Source organism: Ahaetulla prasina, chromosome 3 (genome assembly GCF_028640845.1).
Source record: "Ahaetulla prasina isolate Xishuangbanna chromosome 3, ASM2864084v1, whole genome shotgun sequence".
Classification (NCBI taxonomy): Eukaryota; Metazoa; Chordata; class Lepidosauria; order Squamata; family Colubridae; genus Ahaetulla; species Ahaetulla prasina.
In genome coordinates, this window is record NC_080541.1 from 5,249,480 (window position 1) to 5,276,010 (window position 26,531).

The 26,531-nt window shown below is 44.6% G+C and overlaps 1 protein-coding gene across 1 annotated transcript in view; it reads left to right on the plus strand.

The window, feature by feature from the left end:
• The window catches only part of TSNARE1 (t-SNARE domain containing 1), a 355,693-nt gene that overhangs the window by 164,209 nt on the left and 164,953 nt on the right, over positions 1-26,531 (plus strand). The window contains exon 9 of the mRNA XM_058177145.1: positions 25,794-25,961. Within this exon, the coding sequence (XP_058033128.1) occupies positions 25,794-25,961 (168 nt within the window). The remainder of the gene's footprint in view (positions 1-25,793; positions 25,962-26,531) is intronic.

The following is a 26,531-nucleotide window of genomic DNA, read 5'->3' on the forward strand; positions in this document are numbered from 1 at the left end:
GGGACCGGGAGGCATACATTCCTCAGTGTGCGGGAGCAGGTAAGAAGGCCCCGGCTGCTCTGAGGGCGGGCAAGACACAACAGATGGCCATTTTTAGAAGTTACAGAATAACAGAGTTAGAAGGAACCATGGAGGTCTTCTAGTCCAAGCCTGTGTTTAATATTGCTCCTTGATGATTTCAAGTCAAACTGGACAACAAAAAAAATAAAGATAATAAAGAACAAAGTCGTACGAATGATTTTCTTTGAACTTAACGCAAGGTAACGTTGCAAGCTTTATTCTTCAGGAAAAAAAAAATGGTGGTATGCAAAGCTATATCAGCACAAATGTATTTCTTAGTCATTAAATTCTACGATCATGAAAGAAACACATCAAAACCAGTGGTCCCATCGCGATCCTGCAAAAAACGTATTTATCTTTTTTTGGGGTTTTATCATTTGAATGTTTTAATGCGGCCATATGTTTAATAAGTTTTTTAATTCATTGTTTTATTTGTATATTATTGTCGTTTTACCTTGGCTGTAAACCGCCCTGAGTCCTTCGGGAGAAGGGCGGTATAAAAATCCAATAAATCAAATCAAATCAAATCAACCAGGAGATTCCCTACCATTCTGGGCAAATGGCGGTCCAATTTATTGTTAAAAACCTCTAGTTTTTCAACTTCTGGTGGCAAGCTGTTCCATTGGTTAATTGTCCTCACTGTTGGGAAATTTCTCCTTAGTTCTAGGTTGCTTCTCTCCTTGGTTAGTTTCCATCCATTATTTCTTGTCCTGCCTTCTGGTGCTTTGAAAAATAAGTTGACCCCCTCTGTTTTGTGGCAGTCCCTCAAATACTGGAACCCTGCTATCATGTCCCCCCTAGTCCTTCTTTTCTCTAGGCTGGCCATACTCAAACCCTGCAACCGTTCTTCATATGTTTTAGTCTCCAGGCCTTTAATCATCTTAGTTGCTCTTCTCTGAACTTTTTCCAAAGTTTCAACATCTGTTTTGTAACGTGGCCACCAAAACTGGGTACGGTATTCCAGGTGTGGCCTTACTAGGGCTTTACAAAGCGGTACTAATACTCCATGCAATTTTGATTCTATGCTTGTGTGCTACTTAATACGGTTCTGTTTCCCATCATCTTGTTTTTCTTTTCTAAAACTCTCATCCTCTATATCAGGGGTCTCCAACCTTGACAACTTTAAGCCTGGAGGACTTCAACTCCCAGAATCCCCCAGCCAGCAAAACTGGCTGGGGAATTCTGGGAGTTGAAGTCCTCCAGGCTTAAAGTTGCCAAGATTGGAGACCCCTGCTCTGTATGGGTCTCTTCCCCGAGATAAGATTTTGGAAGAAGGAAAAAATTAATAACAACAACATTCCATGATCTGCGTCCTCTTCCTTCCTTTTTAAAAGGGCACCGAATAATATATTTCCCGCCTGTAACCATCCGGATCTCATTGATGCTGAAATTGTTCTTATTGACACAGAAATTCAAAAAATAAAGATGCTGGAGGAGCAACCGCAGAATAGAGATAAGAATATTCTCAATTCCACGGAAAAAGCGCACAAGCGGGGGGAAATAACACAAATGATGCATTTGTTCATCGACCATTTTTCAATAATAATAAAAAGATTTCGGAACGGCAAGTGTTTTTCTGCACACACACACACACAAAAAAACCAAACAACAATAACAACCCATAGATGGAAGACAAAAAACTAGAAATAGCACGCAGGATATTCTTGGTAGCTTTTTATTAATTATGTTTTTTTTAAAATCTAGCAGGTAATTGTGTGAAATGCTTTTCCATTGTAGAAATAAAGTGAGAAAGGTTTCTCTCTGCTTCCCCCTGCCCCAATCTTCAAGGCAGTGGGGAAATTCAAAAATTTTCCCTACTGGTTCTGTGGGCGTGGCTTGGTGGGCGTGGCTTGGTGGTCATGTGACTGGGTGCATGTGGCTTCGTGATCATGTGACCGGGAAAACCAACTATCCACACTTTACAGAAAAATAACACAAAAGCTACACAACTGACTCACACAGCAAAAGCAGCTAGACGTCACATAAAAGGGCTCCTGCAACAAGCAGGAACCTCACAGAGTCACAGAGAGCTCAAAAACCAACTATCACACTTATACATAAAAATACCGGTTCGGGCAATAACTAGTAAAAAAATGCCTTAAAAAGTTTTTTTTTAAAAAAAAGCTACAATTATTGCACAGCACAGCTGATTGTCAGAACCTCTTTTTTTAAAACTTTTTCTAAAGCAATTTTTTACTACCTATTGCCCAAATCAGTAGTAAAAAAAAATGCTTTAAAAAAGTAAAAAAAAAGTTAACACGATCAACTGTACCACGTGATTGTCGGAATTTTTCTTTTTTTCTTTTTTACTTTTTCAAGCATTTTTTTTTACTACCGGTTCCATCAAACCGGTAGCATTTTCACTACCAGTTCGGGCGAATCGCCAGAACCGGTAGCATTTCACCCCTGCTTCAAGGGTATTGTTTGAGAAAGAAATATTTGCATTTAGAAAAGGCCAATCCACCAATCCCCCTTAATATAAAGCAGGAATAGAAGGTGTCTAGTGGGGCGTGGTTAAAGACCCTGCGCTTATCAGCTGGAGAGCTGACAGCCTGTGTTCGAGACCCAGCACTGCGTGAAGGGGTGAGCTCCCGTTACTTACAAACACAGGTAGTCCTTGACTTAGGATCACACTTGAGCCAGGTAGCCCTTGACTTATGACCACAACATTTCTGTTGCTAAGTGATATAATTCTTAAGTTAGTGTTGCTCCATTTTATGACCTTTCTGGTCACAGCTGTCAAGTGAATCATGTCAGTTCTTTTATGATAGTTTACTGCATCCCGCTGCCTTTCTCTTGCATCTTCCTCCTCCTTTTCCCCTCCCTCTTTCTTGCTTCTCCTCCTTCATCTTTTCATCTTTCTAGTTCAGGGGTCTCCAACCTTGGCTATTTTAAGCCTGGCAGACTTCAACCTGAGGAATTCTGGAAGTTGAAGTCCGCCAGGCTTAAAGTTGCCAAGGTTGGAGACCCCTTCTTCCTTTGTCCCTCCTCCTCCTCCTCCTCCTTTTCCTTCCTCTTTCCTGCTTTCCTCCTCTGTTGAGAAACATCCAGCCAGGCTGGGTGAAGGGGTCAAGTGGGGAAGTAGCCTTGAGTCTTTGCGCAGCCTCAAAAGGCATCACTGGACTCTCATGAAGTTTCATGAAACCTCATATCTTTGTTCTCAAGGGAACGTAAGCAGTCTGGAAAGATTCTTGTACTATAGGTAGAACACAATAAAGTAGCTGAGCTGGCACTTTCATAAATGAATCTGGTTGTTTGTTCCTCTCTTCCTCCTCCTCCTCCTCCCCCCACTCCTCCTCCTCCTCCTTTGTTGGAAGGAAGAAGGGGTATCTTTGTTGCATGCCCTTCAAAGTCACTTTTTGTGAAATGGGCAACGGTACAGATTTGATTGATGGATGGCTACATAACATTAATTAACCAATTAATGAGTGGATGTTTGTGTACAAAAGACAAGATGGAGGATCCATGAGTTTAATAAATGTGCGACCTTACTTTACAGGCAATTAACTTTGCAAAGGAGGGGGAGTAGGTATTTATAAATGCGCAGATCTGTGGGAAGGCACCGAGTGAAAGAGATAACTGCACTTGTTTGCCTGGAGGTTGTTGGGAAGAATCATTTTAGATGCAGTTGGTAGGCCTAGGTGGCTAGAGAAGTCAACTGAAGTTTGCACGATACTGTCAGGTGCAAGAAACCAAGAGCCAGGATAGAATTCAAAAGCACTATGAGTTTATTCCTTTCCATCTTGACCCCGCCTTTGGGCTCAGCCTGGCCATCTCCTATTTAAGCTATTGTCCACTTGGAGTCTTAGTGGACAATCATTTAAATATGAACCAGCAGTCAGTGGTGGGCTGCTACCGGTTCGGATCGGTTTGGGTAAACCGGTAGTTCCGATGATCAGCTAGCCCTGCCCACCCGCACCCGCCTGATCCTGTCCCATATTTCCTTCTTTCTGGATCAGCTGATTTGTGCGGCACAACTGATTTGCGCGCCTCCGGTGTTCGATTTACCAGGGCTGCCTTAGAAGGTAATGTTGTGGTCCGCCAGCAGCCTGCGGAGCTGGCAACGGAGTTGGACAGCGATGAGGCTGAGTTGAGGCCAGGGCCATCGGGGAGTGAGGTGCGGACTCCAGAGCCTCCAGAGGCTGACAGTAGTGAGGCACAGGAACAGGAGGAGTGTCATGTCCCACTCCTCCTCTGACAGCCGGGTCGGGGAAGTCCGTATCAAGCGTGGCCGCGAAGCCTCTGCAGCTTTGCCAAAGTTCTGTCAGAGTCCTCAGGGCAGGCAGGAATCCAAGGTGTGACTTCAGCAATCCAGATGAGACTTTGCCTGACTCAAGGAATGCCAGAAAGCAGATCCTTTATATAGGCCATGGGGTGTGGCTCCATGACTCAGCACTTATCCAGGCCTGCCCCTCCCTTCCTTTTGCTGACGTCGCCTCTCCATTCTCCGGAAGCGTGGGTCCCTCCAGCCTCCAGCTGCCGGTAATTCCAGCTCGTGACTGGCTTCCTGCTCCTCATGTTTACATGCTGTGGGGGAGGGGCCCAGCTGCTCCGTTTGTCCGGGCATGGTGCCAGGACTGGGGGCTGGAGGCATGCCAGGACATTCTTCTGCACTATCAGCGTCCGGCAGGAGACGAGAGGGGCCTGGATGTGGAGAGGGGGGCGAGCGGGGCACAACAAGGAGCCTGTTCCTAATGCACGCATGAGAAGAGCTGCCAGAAGGCAAGAGCAACTCAAGCAGAGAGGACAACTCGGGAGTAGGGCCAAGAGATGATTGGCTGCTCCCATAAGGCTTAAAGCAGACCAGCAACCGTCTTTGGGCTTTGCCGGAAAACAAAGTTGTAGCTTTGTCTTCTGCTTCGTCTACGTCTTGCATTTATTTTTGTGACTTCTGAACGTTTGCCAAGAAAGGTCTTTGGCAGTTTGCCTAATTGGACCAAGGTTTGCGATAGGACCGAGGAATTTGTGTTGGGAGGCATTTGCTTTAATTTGAGTTGAACTACGCTGGGAATTCTCAGCTGTTCGAATAAAGTTTGTTTGTTTTTTCATGGACTGAGTTTCCTACTACCTACTGGGGCCTGGGTCACAACAGTTAAGCAGCTGAGCTTCAAGTTGCTGTATTGTGAACGCTGCGTGCAAGCACGTTAGGTGCATGCGCACACAAAGCATGGATGTGTGTGCAAAGTGTGCGTTCACAGAACTGGTGGTTAAATAGTGCCAGCCTTGTGCTGCAGCAGCCAAAAACCCCAATGCAAGCCTAGGTTATATTAACAGAAGGATAGAATCAAGATCATGTGAAGTTGTAGTATCACTTTACAAAGATATGTAAGAACACACCTGGAATACGGCATCCAGTTTCGGTCGCCACGATGTAAAAAAGATGTTGAGACTCTAGAAAGAGTGCAGAGAAGAGCAACCAAGAGGATTATTATTATGTTGTACCTTGATGAACGTATCTTTTTTTTTTATGTACACTGAGAGCATATGCACCAAGACAAATTCCTTGTGTGTCCAATCACACTTGGCCAATAAAAAAAAATTCTATTAGGGGACTGGAGGCTAAAACATATGAAGAACGATTGCAGGAACTCGGTATGCCTAGTTTAATGAAAAGAAGAACTAGGGGAGACATGATAGCTGTGTTCCAATATCTCAGGGGTTGCCACAAAGAAGAGGGAGTCAAACTATTCTCCAGAGCACCCGAGAGCAGGACAAGAAGCAATGGGTGGAAACTAATCAAGGAGAGAAGCAGCTTAGAACTAAGGAGAAATTTCCTCAATGTTAGAACAATTAACCAGTGGAACAACTTGCCTCCAGGAGTTGTGAATTCCCGAACACTGGAAGTTTTAAAGAAGATGTTGGATAACCATTTGTCTGAAGTGGTGTAGGGTTTCCTGTCTGGGCAGGGGGTTGGACTAGAAGGCCTCCAAGATCTCTTCCAACTCTGTTATTCTATTCTATTCTATTCTATTCTATTCTATTCTATTCTATTCTATTCTATTAAGAAGCAATGGATGGAAACTAATCAAGGAGAGAAGGACATGATAGCAGTGTTCCAATATCTCAGGGGCCGCCACAAACAAGAGGGAGTGAAGCTATTCTCCAAAGCACCTGAAGGCAGGACAAGAAGCAATGGGTGGAAACTAATAAAGGAGAGAAGCAACTTAGAACTAAGGAGAAACTTCCTAACAGTGAGGACAATTGACCAGTGGAACAGCTTGCCACCAGAAGTTGTGGGTGCTCCATCACTGGAGGTTTTTAAGAAGAGACTGGACAGCCACTTGTCTGAAATGGTGTTGGGTCTCCTGCTTGAGCAGGGAGCTAGATTAGAAGATCTACATGGTCCCTTCCAGCTCTGTTCTGATTGATTGATTGATTGCATGGTACAGATGTGTGGAGACAAGTAATCAAGGAGAGAAGCAACCTGGAATTGAGGACAATTAACCAGTGGAACCACTTGCACCAGAGGTTGTGGGTGCTCCATCACTGGAGGTTTTTAAGAAGAGTCTGGACAGCCACTTGTCTGAAGTGGTTTACGATTTCCTTCCTGACCAGGGGGTTGGACTAGAGGACCTCCAAGGTCCCTTCCAACTCTGTTATTCTCTTAAATAAACAATTTTGTTGAAAGGATCATATGAAAGGGTCCTCTTGGGCCACATTTTCCATTTGGGGAGACCCCAGCTGCCCTCGGCAACCCATAATACGTCCCTATCGCCGTATTTCCAGTTCCGTCAAGCTCGTTTGGTTGACATTCCCTATGATCATCTCTTTGAAGGGCCTGGCTGGCAGTGCGTGTCTGCAATTTCTCTGTCCTCCCAGTCACATTTTTTGTGTTTGTGTGTTTTTTTAAAGATGAAATCTCTTCATTCATGGGCAGAGATAATCCATGCGAGCTGTCAGACCTGGGTGAACCGGCGAATGAAAGTGTCATAGCCCCAAATACAGAGGAAGCATTCTAGGAGGGGATGAGTGGCTCCATTAGTGACCTAACAACACATTAGAGGAATTTACTCAGAGCTCTGATGTCCCCGGTGGTCACTTCTGAGGAGGAAGAGAAACGGGAGGGGATCTGTCAGGCAATGTGATTTCAAAGTCAGCCTGCAGACCTCGCCAAGGGCCTCTTCCCTCCTCCTTTCTTTTTTCTTGATTTTATTTGAGAGGTAGGTTAGTTCTTGATTTATGACCGCAATTTTGGGGCCAGAAGCATGGTGGCTGTTAAGAGAGTTGCATCCAATTTTTATGACCTGTACCTGTCCACATTGGTGGGAGTATTCTTGGTGGATTAGGCTGTTGGTTATTGCTAACCCACTGGCAACTTGTATATAATCAGGGAGCAAAACCCACTGCCTTCTAAACATGTTGGGCCATGAAATGTCTGCAAGAAAACCACCAAGCTCAGGGAAGGCCAAGGACCCCATAGTCATCATTGTCCTGCTCCCACTCCCTTCTAGCACTGATGATGTTACCTAGTTTGGTAATGAGATGTCTGCATGAAAACATCCAAGCTCAGGGAAGACAGAGGACCCCATAGTCGTCGTCCTCCTCCTCCTCCTCCTCCTCCTCCTCCTCCTCCTCCTCCTCCTCCTCCTCCTCCTGCTGCTGCTGCTGCTGCTGCTGCTGCTGCTGCTGCAAACCCTACTCCCTTCTAGCACTGATGATGTTACCTAGTTGGGCCATTTATTTATTTATTTATTTATTAAGTTTTTATACCGCCCTTCTCCCAAAGGACTCAGGGCGGTGTACAGCCAGAATAAAAACAAAGATGTATACAATTTAAAACAACATTTAAAAAGAGCAAATTTTAAAGGCTGATTATTAAAATTTAAGTTAAAAAGTTAAAAATATTAAAAAACCCAATTAAAATACATCACTAATTATGCCAGTCCCGCTTTAATGAATAAATATGTTTTGAGCTCACGACGGAAGGTCCGAAGATCAGGCACTTGACGCAGGCCGGGGGGAAGTTCGTTCCAGAGCGTCACTGCCCCCACAGAGAAGGCCCTACTCCTGGGGGCCGCCAGCTGACACTGTTTGGCGGACGGCACCCTGAGGAGACCCTCTGTGCAAGCGTCTGGTCGGTGGGAGGCAAAGGGTAACAGCAGGCGGTCTCGTAAGTACCGGGTCCTAAGCCATGGGCGCTTTAAAGATAGTTACCAAAATCTTGAAGCGCACCGAAGACCACAGGAAGCCAGTGCAAGCTACAGACAGCGATGTCACGTGGGAGCCTGGCGGCTCCCGTTACTACTCGCGCAGCCGCATTCTGGACTAACTGCAGCCTCCGGGTGCACCTCAAGGCAGCCCATGTAGAGCATTGCAATAATCCAGCCTAGACGTAACCAGAGCGTGAGTGACCGTGCATAAGGCATCCCGGTCAAGGAAGGGACGCAACTGGCGAACCAGGCGAACCTGGTAAAAGGCCCTCCTGGCGACGGCCGCCAGGTTTCATCAAAAGACAGCCGTCCATCCAGGAGGACGCTGGCCATGAAATGTCTGCAAGAAAACATCCAAGCTCAGGGAAGACAGAGGACCCCATAGTCGTCGTCCTCCTCCTCCTCCTCCTCCTCCTCCTCCTCCTCCTCCTCCTCCTCCTCCTCCTCCTCCTCCTCCTCCTCCTCTTCCTCCTCCTCCTCCTCCTCCTCCTCCTGCTGCTGCAAACCCTACTCCCTTCTAGCACTGATGATGTTACCTAGTTAATGTCTGCAAGAAAACAACCAAGCTCAGGGAAGACAGAGGACCCCATAGTCGTCGTCCTCCTCTTTCTCCACCTTTCTGTACACAAACCTAACCTCTTCTACCAGTGATAATGTTATGTAGTTGGTAATGAAACAACAGATGGAAATTAATCAAGGAGAGAAGCAACCTAGAGTTAAGGAGAAACTTTAATGAAAAGACGGACTTGGGATGACATGATAGCAGGGTTCTAACCTTTCAGGACTTGCCACAAAGAAGAGCTATTCTCCAAAGCCCCCGAAGGCAAGACAAGAAGCAATGGATGGAACCTAATCAACCTAGAACGAAGGAGAAATTTCCTGACAGTTGAAAACAATTAATCGGCGGAACAACTTGCCTCAAGAAGTTATAAATACTCCAACACTTGAAGTTTTTAAGAAGATGTTGGCTAGCCATTTGTCTGAAGTGGTGTAGGGTTTCCTGCCTAAGCAGGGGATGGGACTAGAAGGCCTCCAAGGTCCCGTCCAACTCTGTTTTTCTAAAAAGAATTCTGATAGCTCTTAACTCCTGGGGTTTCCTTTTCATTTTAGTCCATAAACAAATGGTTCAACAGTTCTGGTCACTATCACCACAACAACAGCAAAAGATGTTGAGACGCTGGAAAGAGTGCAGAGAAGAGCAACAAAGAAGATTATGGGGCTCGAGGCTAAAACGTATGAAGAACGGTTGCAGGAACTGGGTATGTCTAGTATAACAAAGAGAAAGACTAGGAGAGACATGATAGCAGTCTTCCAATATTTGAGTGGCTACCACAAAGAAAAGGGGGTCAAGCTATTCTCCCAAGCACCTGAAAGCAAGACAAGAAGCAATGGATGGAAACTAATCAAGGAGAGAAGCAACCTAGAAGTAAGGAGAAATTTGTTGATGGTTAATCTAATGAAGAAAAGGTCTAGGGTGGCATAATAGCAGTCTTCCAGTATTTGAGGAGCATTCAAAGAGAAGATGGGTTTCTCCTTGAAAGCACTTCAGGACAGGACACGAAGAAATAGGTAGAAACCAATCAAGGACAGAACCAACTTAGAACTAAGGAGAAATTTCCTGAAAGTGAGGACAATTAATCCGTGGAAGGGCTTGTCTTCAGAAGTTGTGAATGCTCCAACACTGGAGGTTTTTAAGAAGATGTTGAATAGCCATTTGTCTGAAGTGGTGTAGGGTTTCCTGCCTGGGCAGGGGGTTGGACTAGAAGACCTCCAGGGTCCCTTTCCAGCTCTGTTCTGAATTAATTACCTGCAAGAAAACAACCAAGCTCAGAGATTTCAACCTTATTCTTCTATATGAGTAATGAAATCTCTTGAAGGAAATTACCAAGCTCAGAGTTCTCCAAGGATCCCACATCTAGACCTGGGTTTGTCAAGACAGGCAGACAGACAGAGCATCTTTGCAGATCCACATTGCTCTTATAAGATCACATTGCAATTTAAGAAAGACCAAAAAGGGAAACCTTTCCAATGAATGACGGAGCAAAAATAACCTTGAAGCCTGAATCGGGTGACTCAGACTGACAAAAAAAAAAAAAATACGAAGAACTAAATTGATGTAGCCTTGAGAAAGGGATTTGCCAGGAGGTGAAAACACTGTATAAAATACCTTCAAGGCGACAATAGATGTGAAGAATGGATAAATTTATTTACACGGCGTGATACAGAAGTGGTATTCAGCCGGTTTGGACCGATTTGCCCGAACCGGTTGCAGAAATCGTAAGGTGGGTTCCATGGCTAACCTTTTTGCCATCACGTGCCAGGAGGCGAAGGGGTTGGGGGTGGTCACATGCACGTGTTCCCACACCCATAATTCTATGCCCCCTGCGCATGTGCACATGATCCCCCGCTCCCCTCCCCCCCCAGTTCCTGGCATGTGATGGCCCACTAGGCCCGTTTTTCTCTCTCAACTGGCTCCAGAGCCTCTCTATGAGTCTGGGGAGGGCAAAAATGGCGTTCCCCGTCCCTCCGGAGGCCAGAAACTGCCCGTTTGCCAACTTCTGGTTGGAGAGGAAGTGATGTTTTTTGTTGTCCCCAGCCTCCAGAGACTCCTAGAGAGGCTCATCAGGAAATATCACTTTCTGACCACCACCCAAGGCCCTCCAAAGGCAGGAAACAGCCTGTTTCCCTACTTCTAGTGGGCCCAGAAGGCCCGAAAGTCAGCTGGCCGGCACATGCATGCGCACCAGAGCTGAGCTCACGTGCCCACTGATACGGCTACACGTGCCACTTGTCGCACGTGTGCCACAGGTTCGCCATCACGGCTCTATGCCATCCTATTTAGGCATGTTTTTGGGGTCGGGCACAGGCATGGAAGGCAGCCGTGCGCGGACCGGGTATGCGTGCACATGAAGTGAGCGTGTGTGTGCGTGGCAAACCAGTAGTAACATAATGTGAAACCTACTGCTTTGGATGGCATGGCATCCATCAATACATTCAAAACGAGAGGAAGGAACCCTTAAGAGTCGATGTGGGCTCATTGAACTTTGAGAGTCGTTGGTAGAAGGTATAATATAATATAACAACAGAGTTGAAAGGGACCTTGGAGGCCTTCTAGTCCAACCCCCTGCCCAGGCAGGAAACCCTACACCATCTCAGTCAGATGGTTATCCAACATTTTCTTAAAAATTTCCAGTGTTGGAGCATTCACAACTTCTGCAGGCAAGTCGTTCCACTTATTAATTGTTCTAACTGTCAGGAAATTTCTCCTTAGTTCTAAGTTGCTTCTCTCCTTGATCAATTTCCAGTGTTGCTGTCCCTACAGGGCATTGTCAGGGCACACAATTCCTGCCTAAGTTTCATTGCCGGAGCCGCCACGGGGAGGAATAAGGTCAGTTTAATCTCCACCATGCTTGCAAAATACCAGCCGGTTGTGCTTTCAAATGAACTTCAGATCTCCCGACCCCAACAAATCGGCTCTTCGTTGAGCGTTTCCCAAGAGGGCGTTTTGATGACAACGGCAACGGTCTTGAGGACAGCTTCTAAGCCGGGTAATCGATAAGAATTAAACAGCAGACACATCTTTCAAAGTCAGAAATCTCTAGCTATTGCCGGCCGGTAATGAATTGGTTTGGAAAGATGAAACAAATAAATAAAAATAATAATAAATGAGGATGGCAGAGTTAAATTTATTTATTGTTTTTGAAAAAAGTTTTTTATTTTTATATTTTCTTATATACACATTGTGAATGTACATTCGCTTGTCCATAAATAACCATACATATTTTTTCTAAAGAAAACACAAGGATAAAACACTTGAATTTCATTTGGGGTTGCTCTTCTACTCTTCCTTTCCCTTTATTTCACAACAAACCTTTTTCTCCTCTTTTCCCTCCCTCCTTGCCTTTCCTACCTTCTTCCTCCTCCTCTCCCTCCTTCTCTCCCTCCTCCTTCCTCCTTCCCCTTCCTCTCCCACACTCCTCTCCTCTCTCCCTCCTTTCTCACCTTCTGCCCTACTCTTATCCCCTATCCCAGGGGTCTGCAAATTTGGCTCTTTTAAGACTTGTGGACTTCAACTCCCAGAGTTTCTCAGCCAGCTCTCTGGGAGTTGAAGTCCACAAGTCTTAAAAGAGCCAAGTTTGCAGATCCCTGCCCTATCCTGTCTTCCTCTCCTTCCCCTTTCTTCCATCCCTCTCTCTCCTTCACCTCCTCTATCTTACCCGCAGAGTTAAATTTAGAGGCTCGGTTTTGACATTCATCTGTAAATGTTAATAAGGGGAGGTTCAAATTACAGGATGGACAAGCGGAGGTAGAAAGAGTTGTCCCAAAGGAGTTTTTTTTTCAAGAGGCAACTGAACTTTCTTGTTATTCCTTGAAAACGTTTCGCTTACATTTAGGCAGAAAAAAATAATAATCAAAGGTCTAAGTCAGAGGTGGGCTTCACATACTGTAACAACCGGCTCACCCAGCACCGGGAATGTGATCACGCACACACTATCCACGCATGCATGCAGCATCAGAAAACACGGCAATTTGCTCACACGCGCCATCCACACATGCATGCGGTGTCAAAAACGCAGCGATATAGGACGGGATGGCGCCCAACGGGAGTGCAGGTCTCCACTACCGGTTCGCCCGAACTAATCTGAACCAGCTAAATCCCACCTCTGGTCTAAGTACAGATTAGATGGGTTGGAAGGGACCTTGGAGGTCTTCTAGTCCAACCCACTGCTCAGGCAGGAAACCCTACACCACTTCGGACAAATGGTCATCCAACATTTTCTTAAAAACTTTGAGGTTTTAAGAAGTGACTATGAATTATGATTTGTGTTATATTTTAATTTTTGTTGTTAGTTTTATACCCTGTATTCGGTTCTGGGAAGTCCCAGGGGGTGGGGGGGAAAAGGGGAAGGGAGGAGGAGGGGGGAGGAGGGTAGAAAATGGATTGATGGTCAATGTACAAAGATGATCGAAGACGTATAATTAATGTAAGATCGGAGCTGCCCGGCTACCACTTCAGAATGATGGGAAAGAAGGAAGTAGAAGAGAGAAGGAGGTAGGAAAGAGAAGAGGAGGAAGAGGAAAGGAAGGAAGAGGATAGAAGAGGAGAAGAAAGGAGTAGGGAGGAAGGAGGAGAATGTAGATAAGAGAGGGGAGGAGGGTAGAAAATGGATTAATGGTCAATGTACAAAGATGATCGAAGACGTATAATTAATGTAAGATCGGAGCTGCCTGGCTACCACTTCAGAATGATGGGAAAGAAGGAAGTAGAAGAGAGAAGGAGGTAGGAAAGAGAAGAGGAGGAAGAGGAAAGGAAGGAAGAGGGATAGAAGAGGGAGAAGAAAGGAGTAGGGAGGAAGGAGGAGAGAATGTAGATAAGAGAGGGGGAGGATGGTTGTGGAAAGTAGAAGAAGGTAGAGAAGGGAAGAGAGTTAAAGGAAGGGGGTGGTGACCGGGCAGGTCCGATTAATTGTATATGATGGTACATTAAATATGTTATTGGATATGAATGTTAAAATAAAACTTTTTTAATTAAAAAACACACATTTTCTTAAAAACTTCCAGTATTGGAGCATTCACAACTTCCGGAGCAAGTTGTTCCACTGATTAATTGTTCTGACTGTCAGGAAATTTCTCCTTAGTTCTAGGTTGGTTCTTTCCTTGATTAGTTGGTTGTCTAAAAAAATAAAATAAATAATAATAATAATAGAAAAAACCTCCAGTGTTGGAGCATTCACATATCAGAACCAATCCTCATCCCGAGAGAAGGTTTTTATGGAAATGCTTACAGATCTAGATTTCCTAAATTGCAAGTCTTGGAAGTAAGAGTGTCTCGGAGTGTCTGTTTTCAAAGAAAGAGATGCAAAGCTTTCAGAGGTGTCACTTCGCGCCACGCTGCAGGTAGGAGAGACGGTGCTGTATAATTTATTTATTTTTTCCCCAGCAGTGACAGCTGGAAGACTGTGCTTTGCCGGCATAACACAACCAAGGTTTTTAAGAATGATGAGACTATAATTCAGGCAGTTTAAAATGGCCTGAAATGCAATAATAATAATAATAATAGTAAAAAGATTCAACTGAGGCTTATACTTATTAAAAGAACCAGCCCGGTCAATCAGTATGAACAAAAGTTGACCCCTTTCAAACCTGACCTCAGCTTGGCTAGGACTCTACAGGGCTTCCTTGTCTCTTTATTGTGATCTAGCTGCCTGCTTGTTAAATAAAAGGCAATCTTGGAAAAAAGGGGAAAAAATAATAAGTGACAATGGCAGGCAACAAGGGGGAAGGAACATGTATGGTTTTGCTCCAGAAATTATTCTATTTCACTCACGTTTCTACATGGCCATCTGTTGGCCTGACAGGTTAGGCCATGAAATGAACAGGAAGGAGAGGAGAGATGCTAAATAGAAAGATAGAACTGCAGTTTTTGTTTTATTTTTTAAAAAAAGTTTTTTTTAAAAAAATTTATAGACAAACATACATTTAAAACATCAGTAATTCCTCCCATGCGACATCTCGGTGTTTTAAAATTAAAAACTATTAGTAATTTTAATGGGTTTTTTTATGGTTTTAATGTGTATTTTAATTAATGGGCCAAATTGAATAGGTTTTTTTAAAACCGGTTTTTAGCTGTATATTGTATGTTTTTTATTGTGTTTTTTACCTGGCTGTAAACCGCCCTGAGTCCTTTGGGAGAAGGGCGGTATAGAAATTAAATTATTCATTATTCATTCATTCATTCTTCCTGATTCCATCATTTTATTGTTTCTTCTTTCTTCACTTCAATTTAAACTTAATAATTATAATAACGGAAGGACCTTGGAGGTCTTCTAGTCCAACCCCCTGCTCAGGCAGGAAACCCTACACCATTTCAGACAAATGATTATCCATCATTTTCTTTAAAATTTCCAGTGTTGGAGTATTCACAACTTCTGCAGGCAAGTTGTTCCACTGATTAATTGTTCTAACTGTCAAGAAATTTCTCCTTAGTTCTAAGTTGCTTCTCTCCTTTTTATTATTACCAACTATTACCATTTTTCCACAGATACATTATTATCATTATCTTACATAATTATCCATTGCTTATCTGTACCTTTCTTCTAACCAATGGTAAAATTTATCCCATATCTTAAAGTATTCTGAATCCTCGCTTTCCTTAATCATCAAAGTTAATCTGTTCATTTCTACACAATCTAATTTTTTTCTAATAATTCTCCTTCCAGGGGTATTTTCTCTACTTTCCAATTTTGCGCAAAGACAATTCTTGCTGCTGTAATTACCTGTATAAGCAAATATTTTCTTTACTGATTTTCTCTGGTAGAATCCCCAATAAGAACAACTCCTGTTTTGAGTCAATGTGTTGTTGGGTCATTTCTTCTAACCAACCCTTTATTTGCTCCCAATAGTTTTTGGCTTCCGGGCATGTCCACCACATATGATAATAAGATCCTGGTATAACAAAACTGCAGTTTTTAAAGGACATGCTGGAGATGTCAACACTGAAGTGAAGCTGGCTGAGGCCATCTTGGAGGCTTCAGGGTTGCCACGCAACGGTGGGAGGGAGGAAGAGAGTTAGGTGGGGTTTTGTAGCCAAAACAATAAAGTTTTTTTGTGGGAACCAAGGACATTCTCACAGGTGGCTGGCCAGAGGAGGAGCAAAGTAACCAAGCTACTGGCTAACATCTGGATTGAACAGTGTGACCAGTGACTTTTGTGGGGGGGGGAACTATTGATTAGGTGAAAGCCGCGGGAATTTTCAGAGTTGGCTTTCACCAGTTGTGCCAATATGATGTATCCAATAAACTGGAGCCACATGTCGCATGTCTTTGACCCCTCTCCTGCAACTCCCTGCCGACCCAGTCATGTGACCTGCTCTTCGGCCCAAGACACTGGCCCAACATGGCCTTGGCCAACGCCAACCTCACTAATACAAGGGCTGGCGGGTTGATAATGGGATCCAGGAGGAGGGTACAACGGAAAGGGAGACAGGCCCACAGTGGAGGAGTGAACATGAGCCACAATGGGGGCTTCCCCAAAGACGGCTCTTCTCTTCCTCCTTACGTGACCCCCTGGCTGGCTGTTACAGGGCCGGGAGGGTGCAGTGAAGGCACGCGGAGCGGGCAGATTTACCAGCTGGCGGGTAAGTGTCTTTGGCGAGGGCTCTCTGGCTTTCTCCAAGCAGGCTGGGCTTGCGAGGTTCAACTGGTTTCCCGCTGCCCTAAGCTTCTTTACTCCTCCAGCTGAGGAGTGCCACCAGCGGCATTGATTGAAAAGCATCTTCCAGGTGATGAAAGTCCCCCGTGCAAGATTTAAAGCCATCCAGAGCAGCGGTCACCAACCGGTGGTCCGTGGACCACTGGTGGTCCACGAGAAAATTTTGGTGGTCCGCAGAAAAATTATTTGCATTATTTATTTATTTATTTATTATTTTATTTATCACATTTGTATACCGCCCTATCTCCCTAGGGACTCAGGGCGGTTCACAGGCAGATAAAAAAGATACAAAAGATAAAATAATTACAAAATAAAATAGCACTTAAAAAACTTATTCTACATAGCCAAATTTTAAAAACAATATAAAATAACCCATTAAAACCAATATAAATTTAAAATCTAATCCAGTCCTGCGCAAATAAATAGATGTGTTTTAAGCTCGCGGCGGAAGGTTCGGAGGTCCGGAAGTTGACGGAGTCCTGGGGGGAGTTCGTTCCAGAGGGTGGGATATATTGCACTAAATCAGGGGTCCTTGAACTACAGCCCTTGGGACAGATTTGTGCAATGAACGTATGTGTGGCTGCAGAGAGTCTCCCCCTTCGGGGTCATTTTGTGCAGATCGGAGGGGGCAGAAATTCCAACTTGGGGTCTGCTTCAGCTTCCTGGTGTGGGGCTTTGGGTGAAGGCTGGAGGGAAATGCTGCTGGTGGCAAAGAGCCGGAGGGCCTTGTTCCAGTGGGACTGGATCATGGCTGGGAACTGGCTGACCATCTCAGCCAAGCTGAGCCTCCAGGTGCCTTTACCTGGCCTTGCACTCCCGCAGGTCTTTCCTCTTTTTGGAAAGCCTATGCTCCTAGTCCTCAGTGAGGTGCTTCTGCTGAGCCTCCTTCTCAGTCAGATCCAATTTGAACTGAGCTGTTTTGACAACTCCTTTTCATGGTGGCTGCTTAGCTCCAGCAACTGCTTCCTGTTGGGGCCCTAAGGAGCCAGGTGGGGAGGCGAGGAGGGACTGGGAGGGGTGAGTAGAGGTCGGCAAGGTGCCCCTCGATGTGAGTGACATCGAGTTGGCCACGCCCAACAAGTCACATGACCACCTGGCCACGCCCACCCAGCCGGTCATTAGGCAGATCGTATTAGTGGTCTGCGGGATTTAAAATTATAAATATAGTGGTCCCCGAGGTCCGAAAGGTTGGTGACCTCTGATCCAGAGGATGCTTCTCAATGAATGCCACTGGCGGCGTTGCGAGGGTATTCCCGCTCATGCATATATATGCAAGAGAGAGATAGAAATGAGAGAAAAATAGAAACCAATGTAAATATAAGAATGTAGAGGAACGTGTAAATAAGGAATAGAGACTATATATCATCGCCGATACGGCAAGCTGTAAAATATGTTATATTGTGTCTGTTATGTGTTTTTAATGTGTTTTTGTTTTTTTCTCTTATTTTTTTAAAAATTTGAAGTTTAATAAAAATTATTTTTTTAAAAAAAGAAAGAAATGAGAGAAAAGGGGATAAAGAGAGAGAGAGAGAGAGAGAAATGACAAAAGAATGGAGGGAGCGAATGAGAGAGAGGAAGAAGAAACAAATGAAAGAGAGGGAGAGAGAATTGAGAAAGTTGGAGGGAGAGAAAGAGGGAAAAGAGGGAAACAAATGAGAGAGAGGAAAGGAAGGAAGGAAGGAAGGAAGGAAGGAAGGAAGGAAAAAAGAAAAAAAGAAAAAGGAAAGGGAGGGAGGAAGGAAGGAAGGAAGGAAGAGGAAAAAGAGAGAAAAACAGGAATGGGAGGGAGGAAGGGAGACCCATTTCCCACAGAAAACACTGGGACCCACAAAACCTGGGTAAGCGTGGCTGGGGACGGAGTATCATGTGACCGGATGGGAGTAATATTGAGTTGGCCACACCTACCCAGGTTTTGTGGCTCCCAGTGTTTTCTTTTCTATGGGAAACGGGTCCAAATGGCTCTTTGAGTGTTTAAGGTTACAGAACTGTCCTTTGAGGAATTTGCCTGCCTCAGAATTCTACTTTCTATGGGTCCATTACTTGGAAGGCTGACAGGAGAACTTGCTCGAGGCATCACTGTAGCATTAGTGAAGTGCTGTCCCGATGCCTGGAAGCAGTACGGGTCTGGATGGGGAGAAACAGACTCAGACTCAATCCATCCAAGATGGAGTGGCTGTGGATGCCGGCACCCCGGTACAGTCAGCTGCAACTGTGGCTGACTGTTGGGGGCGAGTCATTGGCCCCAACAGAAAGGGTGCGCAACTTGGGCATTCTCCTGGATGGACTGCTGTCGTTTGAAGATCAGTTGGCGGCCGTCTCCAGGAGAGCCTTTTACCAGGTTCGCCTGGTGCGCCAGTTGCGCCCCTTTCTTGACCGGGATGCCTTATGCACGGTCACTCATGCTCTCGTCACTTCTCGTCTGGATTATTGCAATGCTCTCTACATGGGGCTACCCCTGAAGTGCACTCGGAGGCTCCAGTTAGTCCAGAATGCAGCTGCGCGGGTGATTGAGGGAGCCACACGTTGCTCCCGGGTAACACCGCTCCTGCGCAGTCTGCACTGGCTACCTGTGGTCTTTCGGGTGTGCTTCAATGTGTTGGTTACCACCTTTAAAGCGCTCCATGGCTTAGGGCCCGGGTACTTACGGGACCGCCTGCTGTTACCGTCTGCCTCCCACCGACCCGTACGCTCACACAGAGAGGGTCTTCTCAGGGTGCCGTCCGCCAAACAATGTCGGCTGGCGGCCCCCAGGGGAAGGGCCTTCTCTGTTGGAGCACCCACCCTCTGGAACAAACTTCCCCCCGGTTTACCCCAATTACCTGACCTTCGGACCTTTCGCCGTGAATTGAAAACATATCTGTTCATCCAAGCGGGGCTGGCTTGATTTTTAAATTTTTAAATTTCTGTTTTTTTAATAATTTTAGATTGGAGTATTTTAGTATAGGTCAATTTGACGGTTTTAATTTTCGGCCATCTTTGAATCTGTATTTTAATTGTTATTTTAATTTTGTATATTATTGTTTTAATCTGGTTGTACACCGCCCTGAGTCCTTCGGGAGAAGGGCGGTATAAAAATCTAAATAAACTAAACTAAACTAAACTAAACATTAGCATGGATGGCCATACAGTAACTAGGTGAGGCCATCATCCGATGAGTGGCCATGGACAGAGTTTCCATCTGAAGGCCACTAAAAAAAACAAAACCCAGAGCACGACAGAAGTGTTTTTCCAATGACAACCGCTGCAAGCTGTGGATAGGAAGCAGGAAAAAGGTTCTTTGACAAATCGGCCATCAACAGGCACATTGAGGTAAACAAAAACTGTGTATCGTTTAAAAGGGACGATCAAAAAGCTAAAAAGGAGAGCCAAATGCCTGTTCAACACTCACATAAGCAGAGATTGACGCCAAGAGTACTACTAGAGCAACAATCAAGCGCTAAATAATATCCCAATCCAAGAAACATCAATTCAAACAAATAGTAAACAATAACCTAATGAAGGAAGCACCAAGAGCACGCCCACCAGCACTGACAGGGCAAACCACTTGTATGTAAAAAGAAACCCAACCCTACTCCCTACAAGCACTGATGATGATCCCTAGTTGGGTAATGAAACATCTGCAAGGAAACAACCAGGTTTGCAGAGCAACAAGGCCTTTGTGATTCTCCTTCTCTTCCTCTCCTCTTGCTCCTCCGCTCCACAAACACCTCTCCACTTTAGTACTGATGGAATTACCTAGTTGGGTAATGAAATGTCTTCAGGAAAACAGAGAGCACCAAGGACTCTACAGTCCTCCTCCTCCTCCTCCTCCTCCTCCTCCTCCTCCTCCTCCTCCTCCTCCTCCTCCTCCTCCTCCTCCTCCTCCTCTCCCTTTTCCTGCTCCATGCAACTTCCCCTCCCTTCTACGATTAATGTTGTTACCTAGTTGGGTAATGAAACATCTGCAAGGAAACAACAAAGCTCAGAGAGCACAAGGACCCCACAGTTTTCCTCCTCCTCCTCCTCCTCCTCCCTGCAGCTTCCCCTTCCTTCTAGCTCGGATGATGTTACCTAGTTGGGTGATGAAACATCTGCAGAATGAAACAAGAGAGCATCAAGGACTCCATAGGAAAACAGAAAATTTGCAAACAGTCCAAAACAGCTTCCCCTCCAGCACAGCCTTGAGAAAAAATGTTCCAGCATTTATTTTTCCATCGTGAAAATTCTGGATCAGAAGATAATGAATAAAATGTTCGTGCGAGATGCTTCTGAGAATACTGGTAATATGTGCCTGCCAGTAATTAGTTAAGGGGAGGGAGGGAATTACCGAGTCATTAGAGAAATGCTTAGGAAAGCTTGCACCGGGAAAATGTAAAGAGAGAATGACTTCGTTGGAGAGCCATTTCAGGAAATTCATCTTAAAAACTTTGTGTGTCGGTTACCGCAGTGTCAAAAGTAGTCAGAGCACTTTCCTAACACAACTTGCTCAACTCCTGTCTTTTAAAGCCAACATCTCATTGTCTCAAAGAGAAATCAGGAAATTTGAGGCCAATGAGGAAAATGAACCAAGAATGATGGAGTTCACTTTTATTCCCCTATGACTTTACTCAATTTTCAGATTTCTGGACTAATACGAGAAGGCAAATTCTGAATTCTGCACTTTTCAGAAACTGACATGACTTTCTATTCCATCCATGTGCAAAAGATGAAAAATTGCTTACATTAAATCAGTGTATAAATCAGTTGTGGAAATGCTTCCTTCTTTTAGTAAATTCTTTTGCAAATGATATACCAATATGTGTATTTTGCAGTTAGTTGGATAGTGCAAGGCTGTCGTGCGCTCCACCTGCACATTTAAAAGAGGTGAATATTCCAATAAAGAACAGTAGGGGATGATCATAAGGAATGTTGAGCATGTGATACAACATTTTCAGTAGTTTTTTTTTTTTTAAGTACAGGATGTCCTCGACTTGCAACAGTCCACTTAGTGTCCATTTGAAGTTACAAGGGCATGGATAAAAGTGATGTTTGGGAGAAATATCCCTCTGGTTAAGTTCCAAGCTAAGAGAAAGACACTGGAAACAACAGAGGCTTATCGGAAAGAGGGTGTTGTGTCTTCGGCTCCCGAGCCTGGCTTCTTGGCAGAGAGTGACTCAGAGAGTGAGGGGGAAGAGCCAACAGGGCTTCCCTCTGCAGGACCTTCCTCTCGGGCTCTGCTCCAGGATCCATAGGCAGGCCAGGTGGAGGAGATGACGAGGCCTCTTTCTCCCACAGGTTTCCCCCTCCCAGGAAACGCCTCAAGACTCAGCTGCTGACAATCAGTCCTGGTTAAATCCCAGGCATTGCAGAAAGGAGAGGCGGGAACAACAAAAGAAGGGGTAGGGCAGGTCTAGAGAGTGCTGAGTCATGGAGCCACACCCCACAGGGTATAAAAGCAGGAGGAGCTGCTCTATAGCTTCTTGTGACGGACAAAAACTGACTCTTGAAAACTTTGGCTGCAATATTTTGAGACTAAGACTTTGGCTTCTGGATTTCTGTTTATTTCTGAACTGCAGTTATGCTGGTCTCAGGAGATAAGAGAACTTGGCAGGCAATCGCAGGTTCGTTGCCAGAACTGATATCTGTCATAGGAGTAAATTGCTGGCAAATATATTCAGCTCGCGTGTCTTCTTGGTTGTGGTTTGCGGGGGACAGAACATATCATGTCCTCTTCTTCTTAATCCCATCATCCTGTAGCTGGAGGTCTTTTGTTTTGTAGATTGGCTGGCCCAGTCTTTCTTAATGGGCACCAAATATCTGCTGGGGGCGGGGTGGCTATTAAGAGTGAGTCTGCTTCCTGCCTCTAAAAAAAAAACACATGATCTCCATTTCTTATTTAGAGAAATATAATATTATGCTTTTTTAATATTTCCAAAATATCTCATTCTTCAAGGATGGGTAGGGGGACTTCCCTCACTGATTTATGACCATTTTCCACACTTGACAACCGTTACAGTATCTGTTGTGCCTCGTCCACTTTCCCCGCAGCCGGGGCCTTCTTATCTGCTTCCGAACGCTGAGGAATGTCCTAGCATGCCTCCCGGCCCCAGCCCTGGCTCCATGCCCAGACAGGCTGAGGAGGAAGAAGCGCCTCCAGTCCCCAGCCCTGGCTCCATGCCCAGCAAACAAAGCAACTAGACCCCTCCCCCTCCCCCACAGCATGTGAGCCTGAGGAAGATCAATTACCAACAGCTGCAGACTGGAGTGACCCTCGCTTCAGGAGAATTGATAAGCGGCGTCAACAGAAGGAAGGGAGGGGCAGGCCGGGATAAGTGCTGAGTCATGGAGCCACACCCCATGGCCTATATAAAGGACCTGCTTTCTGGCATTCTCTGAGTCAGGCAAAGTCTACCTTATCTTGCTGAAATCACTTTCTGGTCTCCTGCCTGCCTTGAGGACTTTGCTAGGACTTTGGCAGAGCTGCAGAGGCACGCCTGATTCGGATTTCCCTGACCCGGCCGTCAGCGGAGGAGTGGGACACGACAGTATCCCCGTGGTCACGCGATCCAAATTTGAGACACTTGCTCAACTGGCTCATATTTATGACGGTTGCAGCATCCCGGAGGGGGGGGGAGTCACGTGATCCCCTTTTGCAATCTTAAGTCGATGGGGAAAGGCAGATTCACTGAACCGCCAGGTTATTACCTTCACAACTGCAGTGGTGCACTTAACAAACGGTCATAACATGGAGCAAAGCTCACTGAACAATTCTCCCGCTCAGCAACAGACATTTTGGTCGTCAGTCAAGGGGTACAGTACATTGCATCAGTGGTGGGTTTCAAAATTTTTACTACTGGTTCTGTGGGTGTGGCTTGGTGGGCATGGCGTGGCTTGGTGGGTGTGGCTTGCTGGGCGTGGCAGGGGAAGGATACTGTAAAATCTCCATTCCCTCCCCAATCCAGGGGAAGGTTACTGCAAAATCCCCATTTCCTCCCGATCAGCTGGGACTCGGGAGGCAGAGAATAGATGGGGGCGGGGCCAGTCGGAATTTTTACTACCGGTTCTCCGAACTACTCAAAATTTCCGCTACCGGTTCTCCAGAACTGGTCAGAACCTGCTGAAACCCACCTCTGTATTGCATCCAGAGGTGGTGATTCAAGGTGTTTTGTTATTGCCTGTAAAGTCCTACATTGCTTAGGGGGCCAAGCTACTTGTGAATCCATCTGGGTCCCGATTGATCGATCAGAATAGAGCTGGAAGGGACCTTGGAGGGATCTTTCCTGCTTGCCCCACCAGATCTGGCAGGAAGAAGCATGCTTTGGGTCCCTTCGATCAAACAACATCCTCTCGTCGGACCCCAGAGTTGTGCCCTATAGAAGAGCATCCAACCCTTCTCTCCCTCACCAAAAAGCCACGTGGTTCTAACCCGGTTATTTCCCCAGTCTTTGGCTCACTAGGTATTATCTAGTTATGATTTATCAATTATGATTTATCCATTATTTATCCAGTATTATTTTACTGAATCATAATAACAGCGACAGGTGACTTGGTGAAAATCCCAAAACATCTGCAGTGCCATTTGAACACCGTCAGCATGGACAACATCCCCATCCGTCAATTGCGAAAGGCAGCTTTCCTTGAAATATGTTGTTACATCCTGCGATAATGTATCTATCTCTATCTATCTCTCGTGTCTCTCTCTGTCTTTGTCTCTCCACCCATCTGTCTATCCTATCTATATCCCCTTCCCCCCCTCTCTCAACTATTGTATCTGTCTATCATCTATCTCTATCATCTATCTATCTATCTATCTATCTATCTATCTATCTATCTATCTATCTATCTAATCTATCTCTATCCATCCATCCATCCATGTACCTGTCTATATCTAATTTATTTTTCTTTGTCTTTCTATCTATCATCATGCATCTATCTATCTAGCTAGCTAGCTAGCTAGTTAGCTATCGATCAGCTATTTCAGATTTGACATCATCATCATCCTCCTGCGGTCATATCTTTAACAGCATCAAACATCCACATCTGCCTATCCCAAGTCCTTGGGAAAGACTCGATAGGTGGATAAAAATGCCAAATCAAGTCTAAACATCTGGATGATTGTGTGACCAAGCATAGTAATATTTATCGCCTATCTGTCATCTGTCAATCATCTTTCATCTATTTTAGATACGTATCATCTGTCTAATGTATCATCTGCCTCTGTCTGTCTGTTTGTCTGTCTATCTCTCAGTATCTATCTGTCTGATTGTCTGTCTGTCTATTAATGTAATCCATTCCACTCCAATCCAACCCAACCCAACCCAACCCAATCCAATCCAATCCAATCCTTCTCATTAGATGCAGAAATTGAAGTGAAATCACCATTAAAATCAGTGTCCTTTCTTATAGGACATTTTTTTTGAATTCTGCTATATCTTTTCTTCTTCTTCTGCCATATGTTAGAATAGAATAGAATAGAATAGAATTTTATTGGCCAAGTGTGATTGGACACACAAGGAATTTGTCTTGGTGCATATGCTCTCAATGTACATAAAAGAAAAGATACGTTCATCAAGGTACAACATTTACAACACAATTGATGGGACATTTAAAGAAACATTTTACTCAGAATTTAAATTCTTGTTGAAGATGGCTGTTACTGCAATAACTAACATTTAGTTACTATAATAATAGAGAATTTGGAGCCTTGTACTATCCTAATAGTGTAAATTTAGATTGGTGGTAAGAGCTATCAAAACAATATATATATATATATATGGGCAAAGCCTACCTCATAAGTTATGTAATTTACAATTCCTAACTTACTAATGTCTTATGTCCAATTGATTGCTTTGCTACTTTTATAACTGTGTCTAAAACTGGATCTAACCCTTTTTATATTTGTGGTGTAAACAATATATGAAATTGACAGAGCTGTATTAGCATGCGAGTTTTAATTTCACAAAGGAGTAATTCAATTTTCCACCCTTTGAATTTATACACTGCCTGGAACTCTTGGTTGTATTTCAAGTATTTATCAGGTTTGTTTCCTACAAAGCCCCTTTCTCCTCATTTGACAAATGTGTAGATCGTCACATTTAATAAGCTAGGGCCTACATCACATTTAATATTCCAGGTTTCAGCAAAATAGAGGGTATTACAAAATCCTAAAGAATGGAAATTTGGGGTTTAAATGTGGTTGTAAATCCAGAATTGACTGTATATAAATGTTTTAAAAAGATAAATTAAAGAAATCATTAACCCACTCGGGTGGTGTTCAGTTTGGGTTATATTTCTTCAGCTGTCTTGTAGTCTCCTCAGATAATGGTGTCCCTCCTACGTGTCTCTTCTCAAAGACTCTGTTCTAGCATTTGAATCCCACAGTTCTAATTCTACAGTTTTGGTTCTCCTTCTCAGCAAAGCCCCAAGACACCTTTCTCTGACCTGGCTGATGATGAGAAGATATTTGGTGGTGGAGACAACTCACAGCTGGAACAGAGCCAGGAAAATGCCCTGCTCTCCGAAATCACAGAGGAGGACCTAGAAGTGATCCGTCAACGTGAAGAAGCTCTCCAGCAGATTGAGGTTAGTAGAGAAAGTAAGAAAGCTTGAAGGCACCAAGCCTATTCAAATTCAAATTCAGAACAGAACTGGAAAGGACCTTGGAGGTCTTCTAACCCAAACCCTTGCTCAAGCAGGAGAGCCTATGCCATTTGAGACAAGTGGCTGTCCACTCTCTTCTTAAAAGCCTCAAGTACAATAGAAGAAATGGATATTGAAAGTTACTAATTTGGCTGAGATGGCTAAAATCTCAGCCTTTCTGAAAGACACTACACAAGAAAAATATCTAACTGAATGGAAAAAATGGATTGACTATATGCAAAATAGATATCAGATTAAGAGATTTCAGATTGCCTTTGAATGATTAGGATGTGTTTATCTCTGATTTGTATGGGGGAAGTTAGGATGTGAGAAGAAGGGGGGGATTATAATTTGTGTTAGGAAAAATTTAGCGTATGATTGTTTTTTTCTTTTGAATTATACCTTGTGTTTGTTCTGGGAAGTCAGGGGAGGGAGGAGGGTGGTTTTGGAGGAGGGGGATGGAGGGGGGGAGGGGGGAAAAGGGGGATGAAAATTTTTGTAAAAACTTTTTCA